A 16,076-nucleotide genomic window follows, 5' to 3' on the forward strand; every position below is an offset into this window, starting at 1 on the left:
TGCTGACGCTGGGCGCCGTGCCGCTGCTGGCCGCGCCGCTGCTGGTCCTGCTGACCGACCGGCTGGCCGCGGCCGCCGCCCACCTGCAGCAGGAGCACCGGCGCGCGCTGCTGGGCCTGCCGCCGGCCGGCGCCGACACGGCCGCCGTCCTGGAGAACTCCCACTACACTCTGACCATGCTGGAGACGCTGCTGCAGTCGGCGGCCGGCGACGGCCAGCCGCAGTGGGCGCCGGCCGTGCGCCGCCTCCGCGCGGAGCTGGAGCGAGCCTCGCTCTTCATCTGCGACCGACATCCGGCGTTCGTGCGTTTCCTCTGGCGGCTGCTGCGGCTGACGCAAACTGCAGACGAGCCAAGGTCACGAACGCACGGTCAGACCGCATTGCGGTGACCCTCCCCCTACGGTCCCCTCCCCATCCGGCTTCTCCGCCGCCATTGTTGCGTTATCGGAGCAGCAGTGAACTTGCGTCCTGTCCCGTCCGTCTCGTATTCAACGTTACCCCCCCCCCCTCCCCCGTCGTCACCGATGGACAGACCGTCGCCGCGGCAGCCTCTGGAAAGCTGACAGCGCTGCGGGCTGGCCGGCCCGCCCGCTGTCGGCTCGATGAGATTGGTATCGCCGCTGGCTGAACCCCTGGCACCTAACCAGATTGGCTCCAGGGTGCGGCGTGCAGCCTGCGATGCGTCGTCGACGGGGGAGGGGCGGACGGAGCTCCGCGCGCCGTGCCAGCTCGGTGACAGTCGCTGGCGGACGGCAGGGACATGTGACACTGATGAGACCGAGGTGGAGACGGACACGGACCGCAGTGTGAGTCAGTGCAGTGGAGAGGACGGTGTGGTGATGTCCACGCGTGGGATGACGATAACAACTGATCGGAACTGATTGTGAGTAGTGCTTTGTCAGACTCCGTGTTTCAGAAACGGAACTCAGCTTCTGTGGGTGGCAGCTGAGGGAGAACTGTGACAGCTCTAGTCTGAATCAACTGTGGTTTGCGGCGGTTTGTCATCGGTGACAGTGTTATCTTACCGCACGGCGTAACGACTATAAGTGGGGTACAGCGAGTGTAACCTGTGAGACAGTGCAGTGCAGCAACAGACCGGCTCTCGGACGACACTCGGTGACCGCGCCGTCTGACCGTGTCGCAGATAACGCGTCCGCTCGGTGTATAGGTCAAACACACCGGACTCGACCTGCGGTTACCGGTGGAACTTCCCAAACCGGCGCGGCGGCTGCAGTAACGGCGCGGCAGAAAGCCGGAAACTCGTCCATCCGGCTGGCCCCTGCTCTGCGCAGCTCAGATTGGCCCCCGCCGCCTGCAGCTGGAGGAAAGATTGTACTAGGCTAGAGGCCCCGAGTCAGTGCAGCGCGGCGGGGCCCACTCGATACAGGCGGTCCGGCACCACTCGTGGACGATCCTTAGTGAGGAGGAATAAGACGTGAGGATCGTCACACCACATCAATAGTGACGGGACGTCACGTCACGTACGACCACCGGCGTCAGCGTGCCGTATCGACTGGCGTGTGAATCAGTTCACGTCTGTCCGGCCGTCGTCTGAGCGATCGGCACCTACAGGACCAGCCCCGAGACCAAGATGGACTCCAAACAAAAACCAAGGTGGGTCACCCGCTGAGGGTGGATGGGCTGCTTGGTGGTATGTGTCTGAGTCTGTCGTGTTTTCTCAGATGTGTTGAGATTGTGACTCATTTGGTTTGTGATCCATTCGTTCCCCATTTCCCCACAGTCGATCTAAGCGGTAGCGCTGCTTGATGGTACGGTGTTGGTCCGTGGAAAATGAAGCCGGGCTTTTATTCCGTAGACTGCTGTTTGGAAAATTGGTATACATACTGGATTTGTCGTAAATTTAATATTGAGCTTGTATGAAAATTTTCAGACTCAAAGATATTTTGCCCTAAATTTGGTCAGTGCTTATGTGCTATCTTCACTGGAAAATAACGTAATTACATGCTTTCAACAATAAGTGACGTGATAACATGCATGCGATATGTCTATTGTCTAGTAACACAGTTCTCTACATAGAAATGAAAAATAGATATTGTGGCGTTCCGCCCTTCCCTAACGTTTACCGCCGTTTTACGTTACGCGTCGGAATTTCACAAATTTCATTGTATGCCTTCAGAAAAACCGGACAACTCGTAGATGTCTGGTGTAATAACTGGATATGAATTTCGTCCATATAAAACAAAGCGGCATGGAAACTACTGTGTCGTTAACGGCAGTAGTTTCCAGGGTGAGTGATCGATGGGTGGGTGGAACTTTGCAACGCCTAAGCGTCTTTTGAATTGACCTTGCTCCACGTGAATCGATATAAGTGGAACTTTGCTAAACTGGGACCGGCCAAAATGTAAAATCCACTGAGCGGTGGTCAGTGGACACTGAAGGACTGAACGCTTAACGCGTCTCTAAAAATATGCGGGGAATAAACGCTGGGCTTTATTTTACATAATATTTCCGACATCGTAACGCTGAACTGGAAAAGCCTGAAACATTATATATTATGCTAGCTGATGGTCTGAAATCGTGTTGATGGCACGGCTCCTTTGTGTAATTTGTATTGTTATAGTCGCGGCTCGTGGGGTGTTTTTGTTTGACATCACTTAGCACGCTGTCACCTACCCACGAGCCTGTGATAAAGCACGCTATGTCCTCGAGCGCCGGTCAGCTAGCTTCAAGTGTGAGCTTGGCAGCCTTCCACAATCCACAACCGAGCACCGCTGGCTGCTGGGTCTCCGTGGTGTAGTTGTGATTGTTTTGGCTCTATGATAGCATGAGCCAACATTTCGTCACCCAGTTGACGCGGTTGTGTGATCTAATCACCAGTCTGTAAGTGTCTGAGAAACGGACAGCCACCGTACGGGACTGGGAAGGTGTCGCAAGGGCACTGATTTGCACCCAGCCCGGCAAACGGGACGAATGTCTCCCAATAACCTCCCAGAGAAAAGGTCTTGGCTCCCTCCGGTGTAAGGTTGTCGGTACTATGACGGGCAGGTCCGACACCTATCCGGCATATCAGGAGTTATTCTGGTCTCGATTGGTACTAGTCCTGACTTCCTGAGTACAACGCCGGCTTCACATATCTAAGATTTTCATAATTAGTGGTTGCATTACGGCTGACTGCATACATTCCACGGATTTGTCTTCGTTAGACCTTCCACGAAAACGGCTGATGGATGTGACGGAAATACTACAATAATAATTGACGTGCTTACGTCATCGTGTTCTTTTGGTTCTACTTCCACGTGGATGAGTCTCTTATTTTTATTAGAAACATTGCGTGCTGGCATTATGTGAGCTTAGCTGCTGCACGCGAACCTATTTTTGTCTCGCTGGCTAGTACTTTATTCGACTTCAGACAGTGGCGGATCCAGGGGAGGGCAAAATGGGCATTTGCCCTCCCCAAAGCCAAATCGTGTGGGCAAGACTATCTTTTTGCCCCTCCCAAAGCATGTAGCGATGAGCAAATCTAATACGGCGTCGATGCCTATATGGACGAAAAGCCGTGACGGCCATTCCGAAGGAAGGAGCTGACCACTTGCTGCTGATATTTTGGGTCGATAATCGATATGCTGATATTAGATTAACCCCCTGAACTGAATGCATGCATAAGCAATAAGCATATGCAGTGTGGCCAATGGCCATGGTGTGGGGTAACACGGGGCAAGATGCCCAGTCGGGTAAGACGCCCACCACCCTATATTCGAAATTACCTAAGCAATCCACAGTTTTGTCATTTGTTGGGAGCCTCATTGCTGCGGAGCGTTCCGCGTAAAAAAACGGCGACGTGCCTAGCCGCCACTTTATACCTATTTTTTGCATATGTTCTGAAAATGTCAGACCAAGGTCTCTCAAGGTCACGAAGTCTATAGCTGCACGTCAAGTGACATAACCTAAAAACATTTCCAATGCTTGCCATAGCTAAACCGAGTGACGGATCGCTTTGAAACTTTCAGCAGTTAATAAGGGTAACAGTACCTATGTACAAAATGTTAGTCACATGATTTGTATATCGATGACCTAGGGCTAGGTCATTTTTGCGACCTGTCCACTATAAGTCAATAAGAGAAAATTGAAAGGCACCTTTTTTGGGGCAAACCTCCTGTCCGGTAGCTCAGTTGGTAAAGCAATGGACTCCCGGGAGTGAGAGCCCGGGTTTGAGTCGCTCCGGCGCTCGATATTTGAGACTCCCGACGGGGATGGTCTGAGGTTGGTGGGAGCAGCCGCAGCCAGTCAAAGTCAGGAGTGGGACAGGCCGTGTCCGGCTTTGAAGGGCACGTTAAACATTGGCATTGTTAAACGTTCAACTAAATTCTCCTGTCACCCGGAATTACGCGATCGGACGGTAGGAGTCGGGCTCTACGCAACAAGCTCTGCTTAGCGTAGGCTCCGGCTCCCGTCAATCCGCCCTTTCAAACATTCGTGCTAAATTTATAAGAAACGTCACTCTTAACAATACCGAGGTACAACCTAAACAGCACACAGTGAACCGGAAAATAGCACCCGTGACCCCTCCTTATGTCCCTGAGCTCATCTCAGGTCACGAAAGATATGCAATAGTTTGCAGCAATTCGCTAATAACTTCTGCTGGAGGCATTCTAGAGCAATAGAAACACCTTAGATGTGTTCAGCTTTACGATACGGATCGACTGATATGCAACACGACCTTTTCCATGGTCATGACTTGACCAAATGTCTAAGATCAAATTATAACTCATTCGACGCGTCTTTGCGAGAGGAACACGATGCCGGTAAAAGTAAGATCGCACAAGGTTTGATTCCAAAGTTATCGCAGAAAATCCGTTCCCGTAAAAATAGTATATGTTATGGCAGGTTCCCCTGGAGGCTAAACCGTTGATCTTAGGTCCAATCTGAGCGAATTATCCAGAAAGAGCAGTAACAGTGCTATCAAATTAGCTTTTCTGGGGCGCTCTAGCTCTATTCGTTTCCGAGTTATGCGCCAGTTCTTCAAAATTGTCGAAACTGGACCTAAATATTATCGGGATTTGGCCTTTGATGGGCTCTGGTGATCTGACATCTGACCTGACCTTAAAAGTGACTGGGGTAATTTGGTCATTATGTTTGACACTCTTTCAAACGCCGCCTACCGCGTGTTGCTACACGTACGTGGTCCAGGAGCCGAGTTAGAAGGGATATGGGTGTTCAAACATCCCCCAGGGGCGTGAAAATCCAGGAGCCCCAGCGCGGCTGGCACGGGTTAACATAAGACATTTTACACCATCTTACGGTAAGATAGTGTAACTGGTGTTGTGATGTAACTTGGTCACTGGCGCGGTGGTGGGTCGGGGTCGCCGATGGTCGGCTAAACTTTTGCCCTCCCCAAACGGATCGGCTGGATCCGCCCCTGACTTCAGATGTTCCATGGTTGAACATGACGATCCAGAAAACGGCCATGTACTCGTATATGGTGTTTTGACCCTCGCCGGTATTATCCATTTTCTCTTTCGACAGCTCGTACACCCCTCTCTTGGGCTGGCCCTTGTACTTGAGCGAGAGCTTCGAAAAGAATCGGGTGTGTTGCACTCACCCGATTTTACCCGATTTTGGTACCTACCCGATTTTAAGGTCTCGGTAAACCGCTGACCTTCCAAGTCAACTCAATTACTTACCTGACCATTGGTAGTCGACTCAGCTCAATGTCTACAGTATCTTATTCCATCATTCAACAACCCGTCCCTGAAATGGTCTCAAGACCTAAAGAGCAGTGTCTGCGCTCAAATATCGTTTGTGTCCTTAGTGCTACCTGGCGGGAATATCTAGAACCTCTGCTTCGTCATCGATCGCCTGGTCGCAGCAGCTCATCGGTGATTCGCCTAAACAGGGCATCGTCTCTCCCTTTCACCTGAGGGTAGTCTGTGGACTGTGCGTTGCGTCATCCGTTTAAGTATATCCGGGTCGTATTGTCTTCGTTTCAACATCATTTTCTGATGATCATGCTTTGTCATGATTGGTCAGTGGTCAGCCGGTCCAGTCTTCGTCAATTGAGGACGCACAGCCGGCTATTTTCCTTATGGACGTGGGTGTGTATTGTGCAACTTGCAAGAACGTCGTCTGAATCTATGGAAACCCATTCTGTGGTTTGATTTTTATAATTCGTGCGGCTATATTCCCTGCAATTGGCTCTTTTTCAAAATAAAAGCTTCCGTCTATTGCCTTGACGGTTGACCTGTTAAACTGACAACCGTTGAGTCATTCTGCAGAACGATTCACTTCTTACGTAGGTATTGCACGATTCGTAGGCATTAAGTAGCAAGGAAGAAATAAATTGAACCATCTTTTCCACTTTTATATCAAAGTCGTCTAAGTAGACGAAATAGCTTTTATGAATTGGTCTACGTGAACTCGACTTCTGTTTCCTTAATAATCGTGCCAAATGTCTTAGCACTTTAGGCACACAATTAAATGAAACAACAGCAAAGTCAACTTCCTTCTATCAGGGTTTAGCCATCAGTGCATGGCCATCGTTACCACCTGAACACGCCCTGGCGTCAATGTGAAACGTGCGACCGCATTGCTCCGTCCTGCGTAACTACATAAGCCGGTCATCGTCCGAGAAATAATCCGTGGATCACCTGGTGTGATACACCCTGCAGTATCCGGTGTGAGATCATCTCGTCTCATCATCGTGGTGCGGCTGTTGATCACTTCACACCATCTGTCCATGCTGCTGGACAAATCTGGCTGATCGGTGCAGATCGCAATGAATCGTCCACCTTTTAGCACGTTTGTTGAACAAGGTTGTCGATTGTGAGATAACGTGTAACGAGCGCAGATAACAGGCTACTCGAGACGGTCGGCTTCTTAACCGGTAATAGGCAGCGATGATGAACTGTGCGATAGCGAAAACGCGTGGTCTATGTTTTGTTCCCGTTGTCAGACTGGCTGCTCCGTATGTTACGAAGAATGTGGCCTTTGGAAAGTTTTTAAATCTCCTTAAGATACTCGTACAAGGCCAAGGGGAATTGGAACGTGACAGTAGCCATTTCCCTCCGGAAGAAAGTAGCTTTGGCGTGAAAATCGCCGAAATTGTGCCATCTGTGCTTACAACTTGCATAGATGCACGCACGCTTGTATACGGCACCCTAAAGTATGCGTCATATATGCTGATCTTTCACAGAATTACGCGTCCGCTGAGCGTGTCATGCTCAACTTTTTTGTGCGAACTGAATTCACTGCCAGCGAACTGCTGTGAGCTAGTATGCATAACAAGAATGGGACTTGTTGCACCTTTTCGCCTGATTCTTCACTCACTACGGGGCTTCAAACCCTAGTGGGTGTTCATTATTGGCCACGCTACATAATGACGGCCGTAGAAAGATGGCGTAGAAAGAATACAAAAAAGAGAAAGAGCCATGAAGCTGAAAGGGGAGCTAGAACTATATGACAACGAGAGCTTGGCAGGAATTCCAAGTGATTTGCATTGTGTAGGGGAGAGCGGGGAGAGTTGTATCATGTCCAAGTTGTATCAGGGCGAATTGTGCGAAACTTATCCAATTGATGGCGCTCGTGACACGACCAGCCGACGAGGTTTTCCGGGCGCCATCTTTCCCTGTTCTGTCGTGTGGCTGGGTGGACGAGTCTCGAGGTGAGAGCCGATTTTATGTTTTTTTAATGTCATTCTAAAAAAATGAGTTGCAAGAAAATGTGTGTTTTGGACATTTAGATGTGCACGAATTTGAAAGATCTCCGTAGCGGTGGTGAGGGTAGGTTCTAAGGCTGCGTGAGTGAAAATGGATTTCTCCAGCTGTCCGCTGTTTTTGAGCACGAGGATGTTTTTCCAAGATGGCGGCGAGGTACATGTTGTATCAGAGCCGGGTGGGGTATGTTGTAACATGTATGTATGTATGGGTATGTTGCTTTTGATCGCGAAAGCTAAGCCCTGGCTCGCGTTTGTAGGTAGCTAGTCAATACTCGTTCCATTTTGGCACAATGTGTTGGCTTCTTTGCTCTTAACGGGCCACTTTTGCGTCAAGTCTGTTGATGTTTCGTTCGTTTCGATGTTTCGTTCGGATTGCATTGACCTAAGTTTGGTCGAATAAAAGTGAAGCCTTTGAGCATATACATTGTATCAACCCCATTTAATGTTGTTGTTATGCTCAAAACCAGTAGCAAGCACACTCCCTGAAACGTGAAATACCTAGTGATACAAATTACCCCACCATGTGATACAACTCACCCAAGCCATGGGGCAGGTTGTATCAAAAACATTGTTCTATTCGGCAGACTGTAGAAGAAAAACTAGTAGAGGTAGCGGAAAAGTTACTTGGCACAAAAAAGCAGAAGAATCAAGGAAGGAGATAGTATGGAAATAATGAGTTTATCACGGATAGTTACGAGGTTATGGGTCTCGGAGTAAAAACTGATACAACCCACCCCACTCTCCCCTAATTCTTCTAACATCCCCGCGAGAAGGCTGGTCTGAACGGCATCTATAATGCCCCGGTAAAACCCCGAAAAGGGTCGATTCGCCTGACTTATCCGGCCATATTCGGCGGCAAGTTTCGGCTGTATCTGGGGAGGCTGAGGCAGCGGACCGCAGCCGCGGCGCGTGGCGGCGCCGAGGCGCGCGGGCCAGTGGCCGCACCGTTAGCGCCGCCGCTCGGCCGCCTCCGGGCAGCCGCGGCTGGCCAGGGTTTCTCCTGCGTCCGTCTCCAACGGTGCCACCAGTCAGCGTCACACAGCGTCACGCGCAGAACCGGTCCCGGCGTCACGAGTGGTACGCACCGACGAGACTCACACCGACGGCGAGAGGAGGGTGTGTCGTGCTAGTGTCGACTTCGATACAGGTAGGTATGTGGCTGGGTGTTGTGCTATGCGGGCCACGCGTGCCACTCAACTGGTTGTGTGCGTGCGAGCCGGTCAGACGAGGTTGTTCAATCTGTGACGTTCACGTCACACAGCGGTCAAGCACGAGGTCGTCTGGTCGGGTCAGCCGGTCCGTCTCAGGTCGGGTTTGCCACCGGTGAATCAGCGGATATTGCCATCGTTTCTGATAAGAGCGGACTCTGGTAGCTGGTGCCAGGCGTTGGTCATTCAGCTAGCGGGCACAAAGAATCTCCCGACCGGTTTCTCTCCTGGTGAAACTGGGACTGCTGTCCGGCAGTCATGGAAAGTGAATGGGAGCGATTGCTGGAGACTTCTCGAAGCTTCCTCTTTATATCACCATGGGAGTTTAGAAAGTCGTCACTGTTGTGCGCCATTTAAAATGCCCGTATACTGAAGGCCGCTCACGCCCAAATGCGGAATTTATTGAGGTTTTAGGGCGCACGACCTTACGTGTTATTCTAGTTTTTCATACCTAACAGGCGACTCCCACCAGATGGAAATGTTGGGGAGGGCAGTTGTTTTTGTCGCTTGGATGTTTCGTCACACAATGTGGGCGCGGATGTTGGTCAGTGGGTCGAATGGCTTCCATGAGACCTTAGAGCTCCTCCAATCCTACCGAGCTCATCTTTGTGTTCCTGAATGTACCTACTATGTTTTCGTTATGCGCTGGCTGCACACTGATGAAAGTGACGGTGCGTTTGCTGGTTCTATGGATTCCAGCTTACTAAAACGTATGATATTAATTATCGCTTCGGAGATTGATAGGACTGCTGGTGCATTACTGGCAGGTGTTTTATTTGACACCTTTTTCACTTAGCCTCCGTCATCCACACCATTGACGAACTTCGTCTGTCCCTCTTTGTCCCTCGTTCCCGAATCCCGGGTCATCACATCCGCGTCTCTGGTCCCACAGTCTTCCACACCTTCCGCCTGTTTCTCAAACACCAACCAACGACCCTGGCCGGCGGCTCGCTCAGCACGGCCGGCATTTTGCATACCGGACGCTGCATCTGCTTCCTTTACCGGCTGCATGCATACAGCAGCGCGCCCGCTCTGCCTTTACAATCACCTGTGACCGCGGGGGACGTTGACCGCCTGCCCTCGCTCCCCCTCCCCCCTCCCTCCCCCGGGCGGCCGCGCGCGTGTTACCGGCTGATGCGGCGTTGGCGTCACCGGCCGGGCGCCGCGGGGCACCGGTGACCTACATCCCTCGCTCGGTCACCCGCCCGGGAAGGCAGGCGGGCGGGCCGGGCGGGATGCGGCACCATTCCGGGCGGGGTCGATGGGTGAGGAGGCACAAAGCGTGTCGGATGGGGTACGGTGTACCGGGAAGACTCACCGCCAGTCCGTTAGGTTGACGCTGCCGCTAAGGGTGGTTATGCACTGGGGTGTGTCAGAAACGGGCTGAAAGAGCACTGACGAGCTGTTTTCCGCCCAAACCCATGCTGAGGTCGCGATAGAGGCTCTCAATGGTGTATGGTTACCTCGGGTGACATTCCGACGTAACACGTCCCGTTCCAGAGGACTGTCATCAATAGGTCTGTTCCAGTCGCACTTCCTAACACCTTTAAGCTCCTTCAAGAGCAAGATAGATGAGCTTGGAGCAGGGCCCTCCTTGGCTTTGTAGGGGCTAGAGCTGCCACTGGAACAGGGAAGCAATCTTGGAGGAGTTTACATAGAGGTGTTAGGAAGTGCGACTGGAACAGACCCATTGAGTAGGGCTGTCCGCATCGTGCCGGCCTATTTTGAGGGGTAGCCTCGGGCGGTTCCGGGACGGTCCACGTCTCTTTAGTACGAGCCCGTGAAGGGTTGACTCGGAATCGTACACAGCACATTCCAATGTGGGAGTGACAGAAACTGGGCCACAGTGACGGGCGGGCCTTCACTGCAGTCTCCACGATAATGGAACGTCGAACGATTTCTAGGACCATGAATGAAGTTTCCAACCATACGCTGCCATCATCTGGGTTTTTACCGTAAAGCTCAGTAAATCACATCATTATATATTTCATGAACCTCAGTCCGTGGCATTTAAAATGATGGAGTCCAGGCACGCACGATTGGCAGTTTTACGGCCATTGTTTGTGGCCTATTCGTGACTTGTGTTCCTTTTGTTGTGTGGTGAAAGCGTCACACTGCAAATCTGATGCTACTGGGTCACTGTTCCTCCCAATTTCGTATTTTTCCGTACCGTCATATGAGCATTGAGCATAGTTCGTCTTTTTGTAGGGATTCGTTTCGTCTGTTGATACTAATTTCAGAATAATTGCTGGGAGGCCAATAATAGAACATGTGGCTGCTGGGGCCATCATTACCTTGCTCGTCTCTAATGGCTGGCAGGAGTAGGAGGCTGGATGATCGGTATTTGTACATATAATGCTCAGCGCTGAACTGACCCGCAGTTCTGCCCCTCGGCGGCCGGCGCTCGTCTGTCCCCGTTGTTTTCCCGTCAGCCGTTGCTTGGGTCGTCTGCCGCGCTGTCTCCTCTCTGTCATTCCCGCTGGCGCTGTCTATGCTGATCATTCTGTTATTCTGTTCCCGTCTGGATTGTTCGCCCACTCAGCACAACGTGATGGTGTTCCGTCTCGTCCCGTCCCGACCAGCAGCGTCGGCAGACGCGAGCGGAACCCGCTAATGGGTGGCCCCGGCTGTGATCCCCTCCCTCCTCCCAGAATCTCCCGACCGGCACCGTCGGCAGGCGGACCTGTCTCTCCGAGTTCCCTCCCCCTCCCCCCCCTTCTTCTCCCGGCTCCTAACCCGGTCAGGCGGTGCCGAGCACTTACCGGTCTGATTCTGTGAGCCATACGCCGTGTCTGTGTGGGGCTCGACCATGCGTGCCGTCCTAATGTCCGTCACCATTCTGTCATCCGCCTCCCGGCCCTGTCACTGGGCTGAGGATGGAACAACTCCGCTCTCGGAGATCCACAGTCTTGTGCGCTGAAGTCGTGAATGTAGGTCGTTAATGTGTCCTCCAAAGGTGACATTGTGACGAATGATGGCAGCTAAGAAGCTTCAACGGATTTTACTATGCTTCTCCACCCTCGTTAGATGGGGATTACTGTCACAAACAATATCCATATCGTCAGCACGGTTGTCGGTTTCCACGAGGATCAGTGCTGCTGTGAGCTCGTGTTGGGAGGCTCTGGTGTGAATTACAGTCGCTGCTCTGGGCGCGGCTCGCCTGGCTGCTGTCCAGGAATGTTTCGGAGATGAGCCGTAGGCTGGGTGTGCGGCGGGCGTGACCAACGGCAGTACATCATCGTGCCCATCCCTACTGAGAGGGTGCACTGATGCGAGATTGGACTCTGCGCAGTGCACACCGGATCAAACCGAAAACCTCGGGGCAGTAGACGTTATAGTCCGCAGCCACGTCGTGCAGGCTTTATGTCATGCATGTGTCAGTGTGATGTCCTCTGAACCGCGTGGTAACGAGATGTCACTCGTCACGGTCTGTGTTGGATATTTCATTATCTCCAACCATACGTGAAAGCCCATCGCTCTGGCTCTGGACGGACTCCCGTTCTTCCATTCCATTATATCCAGTTTTAGACCGTAACTAGCGTTATGTTCTTATCGTCAGTGGCGGATCCAGGGGGGGGGGGGGCAAAATGGGCATTTGCCCCTCCCAAACGGCATAATTTTAACATTACGCCTATGCGCGAGGCATGGAAAGAATCGATAAATTGTTATGGTTTGCCCCCCCCCAAAAAAAAAACAAAAAAACTCTGAGCTGGATCCGCCACTGCTTATCGTATCAATTTTTACATCGTTTTGTACATTTACCTATATACCCGTCCTCTCTGTGACTTCCGTGGTAGGTAGGCACTTTGCACTTTTCCGCTGCTGGATGTGTCATTCCGCCCCGCCCCGTTCCGTGCCAATCCACACCGTTCCGTTCCGTGACCGTTGGAAGCGCTGTGTGTCGATCCCATTGACCCCAGACGGTGTGATGTGTCGTCACCGGCCCCTCATCAGCAGACAGTCAGACCTGTCCTTGCTGGCGGTGCCCTGCTGACGGTGTACTGCTGAAGGCCCTCTGTTGCCGGTGCATCCTTCGCCGTCTGGCTAATCAGCATTGAATGGCGGTCTCAGCTCGGGGGATAAGGGAGGCGCATGGCAAACTATTGAGGACACTTCCTGGAATGAAATGATATGAACGCGGCACTAGTGGTTGTATGAACTGTGCAATCGCGCATAGGTATGCCAGCTACAGGGTATATTGAATTAGGTGCCAGCTATATAAATGGCATGTCAGGCCTCGGGGACAAACAGATATGATAAGCCCTAACACGGAAGAGTTTCTACAATTTTCTTGTCAGTGGCATTGAGCAGTACTTCTAGAAGGCGCTACTTTGCATCTTTTGTTGGCTACAATTGCGCTTCGAATTCTACGGAATTCACACCGATTTTATTGTTGATAAAAACTGATGCGTTGACTCTTACGTATGAGTTGTTTACTTCCAAAGGACTTCGTGTATGCAGTGGATTTCGTTTGACGATTGGCCGATTTTAACACTACCCAGACTCAGGGCACTGTTACAACACCTAGCTGTTCTCTCGGAGGGGGAGGGGTGGGGACTCGAAAGTGCATCATTCGACCATTTCCGCTCTGTTTTCTCTCACCGAAGAGTGAAAGCCTTCTGTCCAGTCCCGCCCGCCGTCAGCCGTGGCAGCCCCCTGTTGCAACGTCCACGGCCGCCGCGTCACGTACCGTGACCGTGACGCGTGACGCGTTACCTCACCTCGGCTGTTTGCTCACCTCGCTGTCCTGTCTCTACGCCGTCTACCTCTGGGTTACCCCTGCCCCCCGTTCTGCCCCCCGGTCCGCCCGCATCCCTGCAGGCCCCGCCCCGACCGCTGCCGCCGGCGCGGCGCGTCCACCGTCGCCCCGCTCTGTGCGCCTGCAGTGTGCCCCCGGCAGCCCGCGGAGCACCACCGGACACCTCCACTGACCGGCCATGTCCCCCCGCTCCTCTCACAGTCGCAGCGGGTCGCTGCCGCCACACACCGCCATGAGGACGGCCAAGTGGTACATGTGCGTCTTCCTGGTGGCGTTCCTCTACTTCTACGTGATGCTGATCAAGCAGGTGCGAGGCGCTGAGGTGCCTCCGCGGCCGCTGCTGCCGGCCGAGGACCGCCAGGCGCCGGCGTACGAGCCGCCCCAGTTCGACCCGCAGTTCCAGGACGGCGAGACGGACTCTGTCGGCTTCAGCTACCACAACTACGACCAGCTGACGGCCTACATGCGGAAGGTGGCGGCAGAGCGGCCCGACATCACGGCGCTCTACTCGATCGGCACCTCAGTTCAAGGTGGGTTCTATTCATCCGCCCTTCCTTGTTATTACGATAAAGCTCCGTGCCTGTGGTGACCCTTCAAACTCGAGTAAGATGAGCTCTTACTTTGCCGATGACTTAGGAGTGCTCTTTTGAATCTTGTGTAGAGTGAGAAATAAGCAGGTTGCGTTTTGATCTTTCATTATTCATAAAGTGTGTATACTTTTTGCGATAAGTATCATCGAAACAGCTAACGTTTGATGCACTCATTTATGCTCAGTTAAGATACGGATGAAGAATAATGATTTAAGTACTTCTTCGATGTTATCGGAAATGATCGGAAGTCGTTATCTTTGCTTACCGCTTCAGTTGATTGATCCCAGTTGAACTGGACATCAGGGGTTTCCTCCCATCACCGATTTCCCTCATTTATATGTAAGTCGTACTAAAAAACGGATGTCTCTCCTATATTTTGTACAAAACCACCGTTGTAACTGAACTTCACAATGATTTGTTTCTTATTGTGTTACCGTTACCAGCATAAGTGTCCTTCCTTGCCTATCCGATCAATTGTCCGGCAAAAAATGTCGGTAACTGGGTTTTATGCTGCGTATAAACACATTGGAGGTCATTTGTAATGATTCAGCAATCCCTATTCTTTGCTGCCTTTCTAATGGTTTTCGTATTCATTCACCGACGACTCTGTTTACATATCCCATTGACGTCAGCGGTGATTGTTGTGCTCGGTTTACCTGGCGGCAGCCGTTAGTTACTCCAGTGTCGGGTTATGTGCAGCTAGTGATGCAGTGAGGCTCACCGACGCCCTCCCCGCTCCAGGTCGTGAACTCTGGGTTCTGGTCGTCTCCGCCTCACCCTACGAGCATATGATCGGCAAGCCCAACGTGAAATACGTCGGCAACATTCATGGCAACGAGGCGATCGGCCGAGAGGTTCTCATTCACCTGATCGAGGTAAGTTGGTGACGTCGCCGGGAATTTACACACCAGGTGCGGGCGGCGAGCTGTAAAAATCCCCTGTAATCCGTACACTGTCTTCCAGTCTAGACGGGGAGCAGCGGTGCGGTTGCCCCGTTCTACCGCCGCGTTGGGCTTCTCCAGGGCGGTCGTTCCCGGCCAGTCGGTCGTATTAGTAAAGTAATCTTGGTCGTTCCCACGCCGGCAGCCTCAGAGGAAGTCAGTGTGCGGTGGGGAAGCTGGCTCACGGGCCCGTAATGCGGCAGAAATCCCTGAACGCAGGGAGGGGACACTGAAAACCCCGGCCGCTGCGGCGGCTCATCCCGTGCCGCCGAGGACCCGGCTGGCCCGAGGCGGCGGCTGGCCGTCCAGTGCGGGATTTCCGTGTCCAGTCAGTCGCCCCAGCCGTCGCTATGCCGCGCTTGGTGCGGGCTGTGGAGGTGTGCCCTCGAGCACGTATAGGCCACGCACGTATAGGGGTGGGGACTGGGGAGCCTCGCCTTTTGTGTAGGCGGAGCGTGTTTTGTTTGGCTTGGGTCTCCGCTACAAAGAAGGAACACTTCATAAATGTTACCCACTTTATTACCCGTTCTGGTGTCAACTGACGGGAAAAGTAAATACAATAGTTTGACTATCATCCACCTTTTACAAACACTTTAAAACTAATCGACGTGCTAGTATGTTATCCGCATTTGCATTCAGCCAATTCTCCCAAATCACAAAGCCAACATTCCGTCGCCCAGCACGGCCCACACCGCCGTGTAGACGATGTTTAGTGCCTCCGTCTCCGTTAGTCTGCTCGCGACCTGCGACCCGCTGGGGAACGGCTCACAGCTTTGCCATCCGTATCGCCATTGTGCCGGTGCTTGCATAAGGTGCCCTTGCTCTTGTCCCTCGGTGTGGGACGGATTTGCCTAGTGACTAGACTGGGATGGCTCTACCCCCAGTGTCACCCCTGAGATAGATCAG

At 52.5% G+C, this 16,076-nt stretch overlaps 1 protein-coding gene across 5 annotated transcripts in view; it reads left to right on the forward strand.

Annotated features, from left to right (window-relative positions):
- Positions 1-16,076, forward strand: part of LOC122365561 (carboxypeptidase M-like) — a 38,488-nt gene continuing 22,412 nt past the window's right edge. For 3 of the 5 annotated variants that reach the window (XM_043336873.1, XM_043336876.1, XM_043336875.1), the window contains exons 1-3: positions 819-1,614; positions 13,841-14,169; positions 14,971-15,104. In XM_043336873.1, the coding sequence (XP_043192808.1) occupies positions 1,592-1,614; positions 13,841-14,169; positions 14,971-15,104 (486 nt within the window). In that variant the 5' untranslated portion in view covers positions 819-1,591. Of the gene's footprint in view, positions 1,615-8,665; positions 8,820-13,840; positions 14,170-14,970; positions 15,105-16,076 lie in introns of those variants that run through there. The other 2 variants (XM_043336877.1, XM_043336874.1) reach the window with 2 other exon arrangements.

This window comes from Amphibalanus amphitrite, unplaced genomic scaffold (genome assembly GCF_019059575.1).
Source record: "Amphibalanus amphitrite isolate SeventyFive unplaced genomic scaffold, NRLGWU_Aamphi_draft 000748F_arrow, whole genome shotgun sequence".
NCBI classification, from domain to species: Eukaryota; Metazoa; Arthropoda; class Thecostraca; order Balanomorpha; family Balanidae; genus Amphibalanus; species Amphibalanus amphitrite.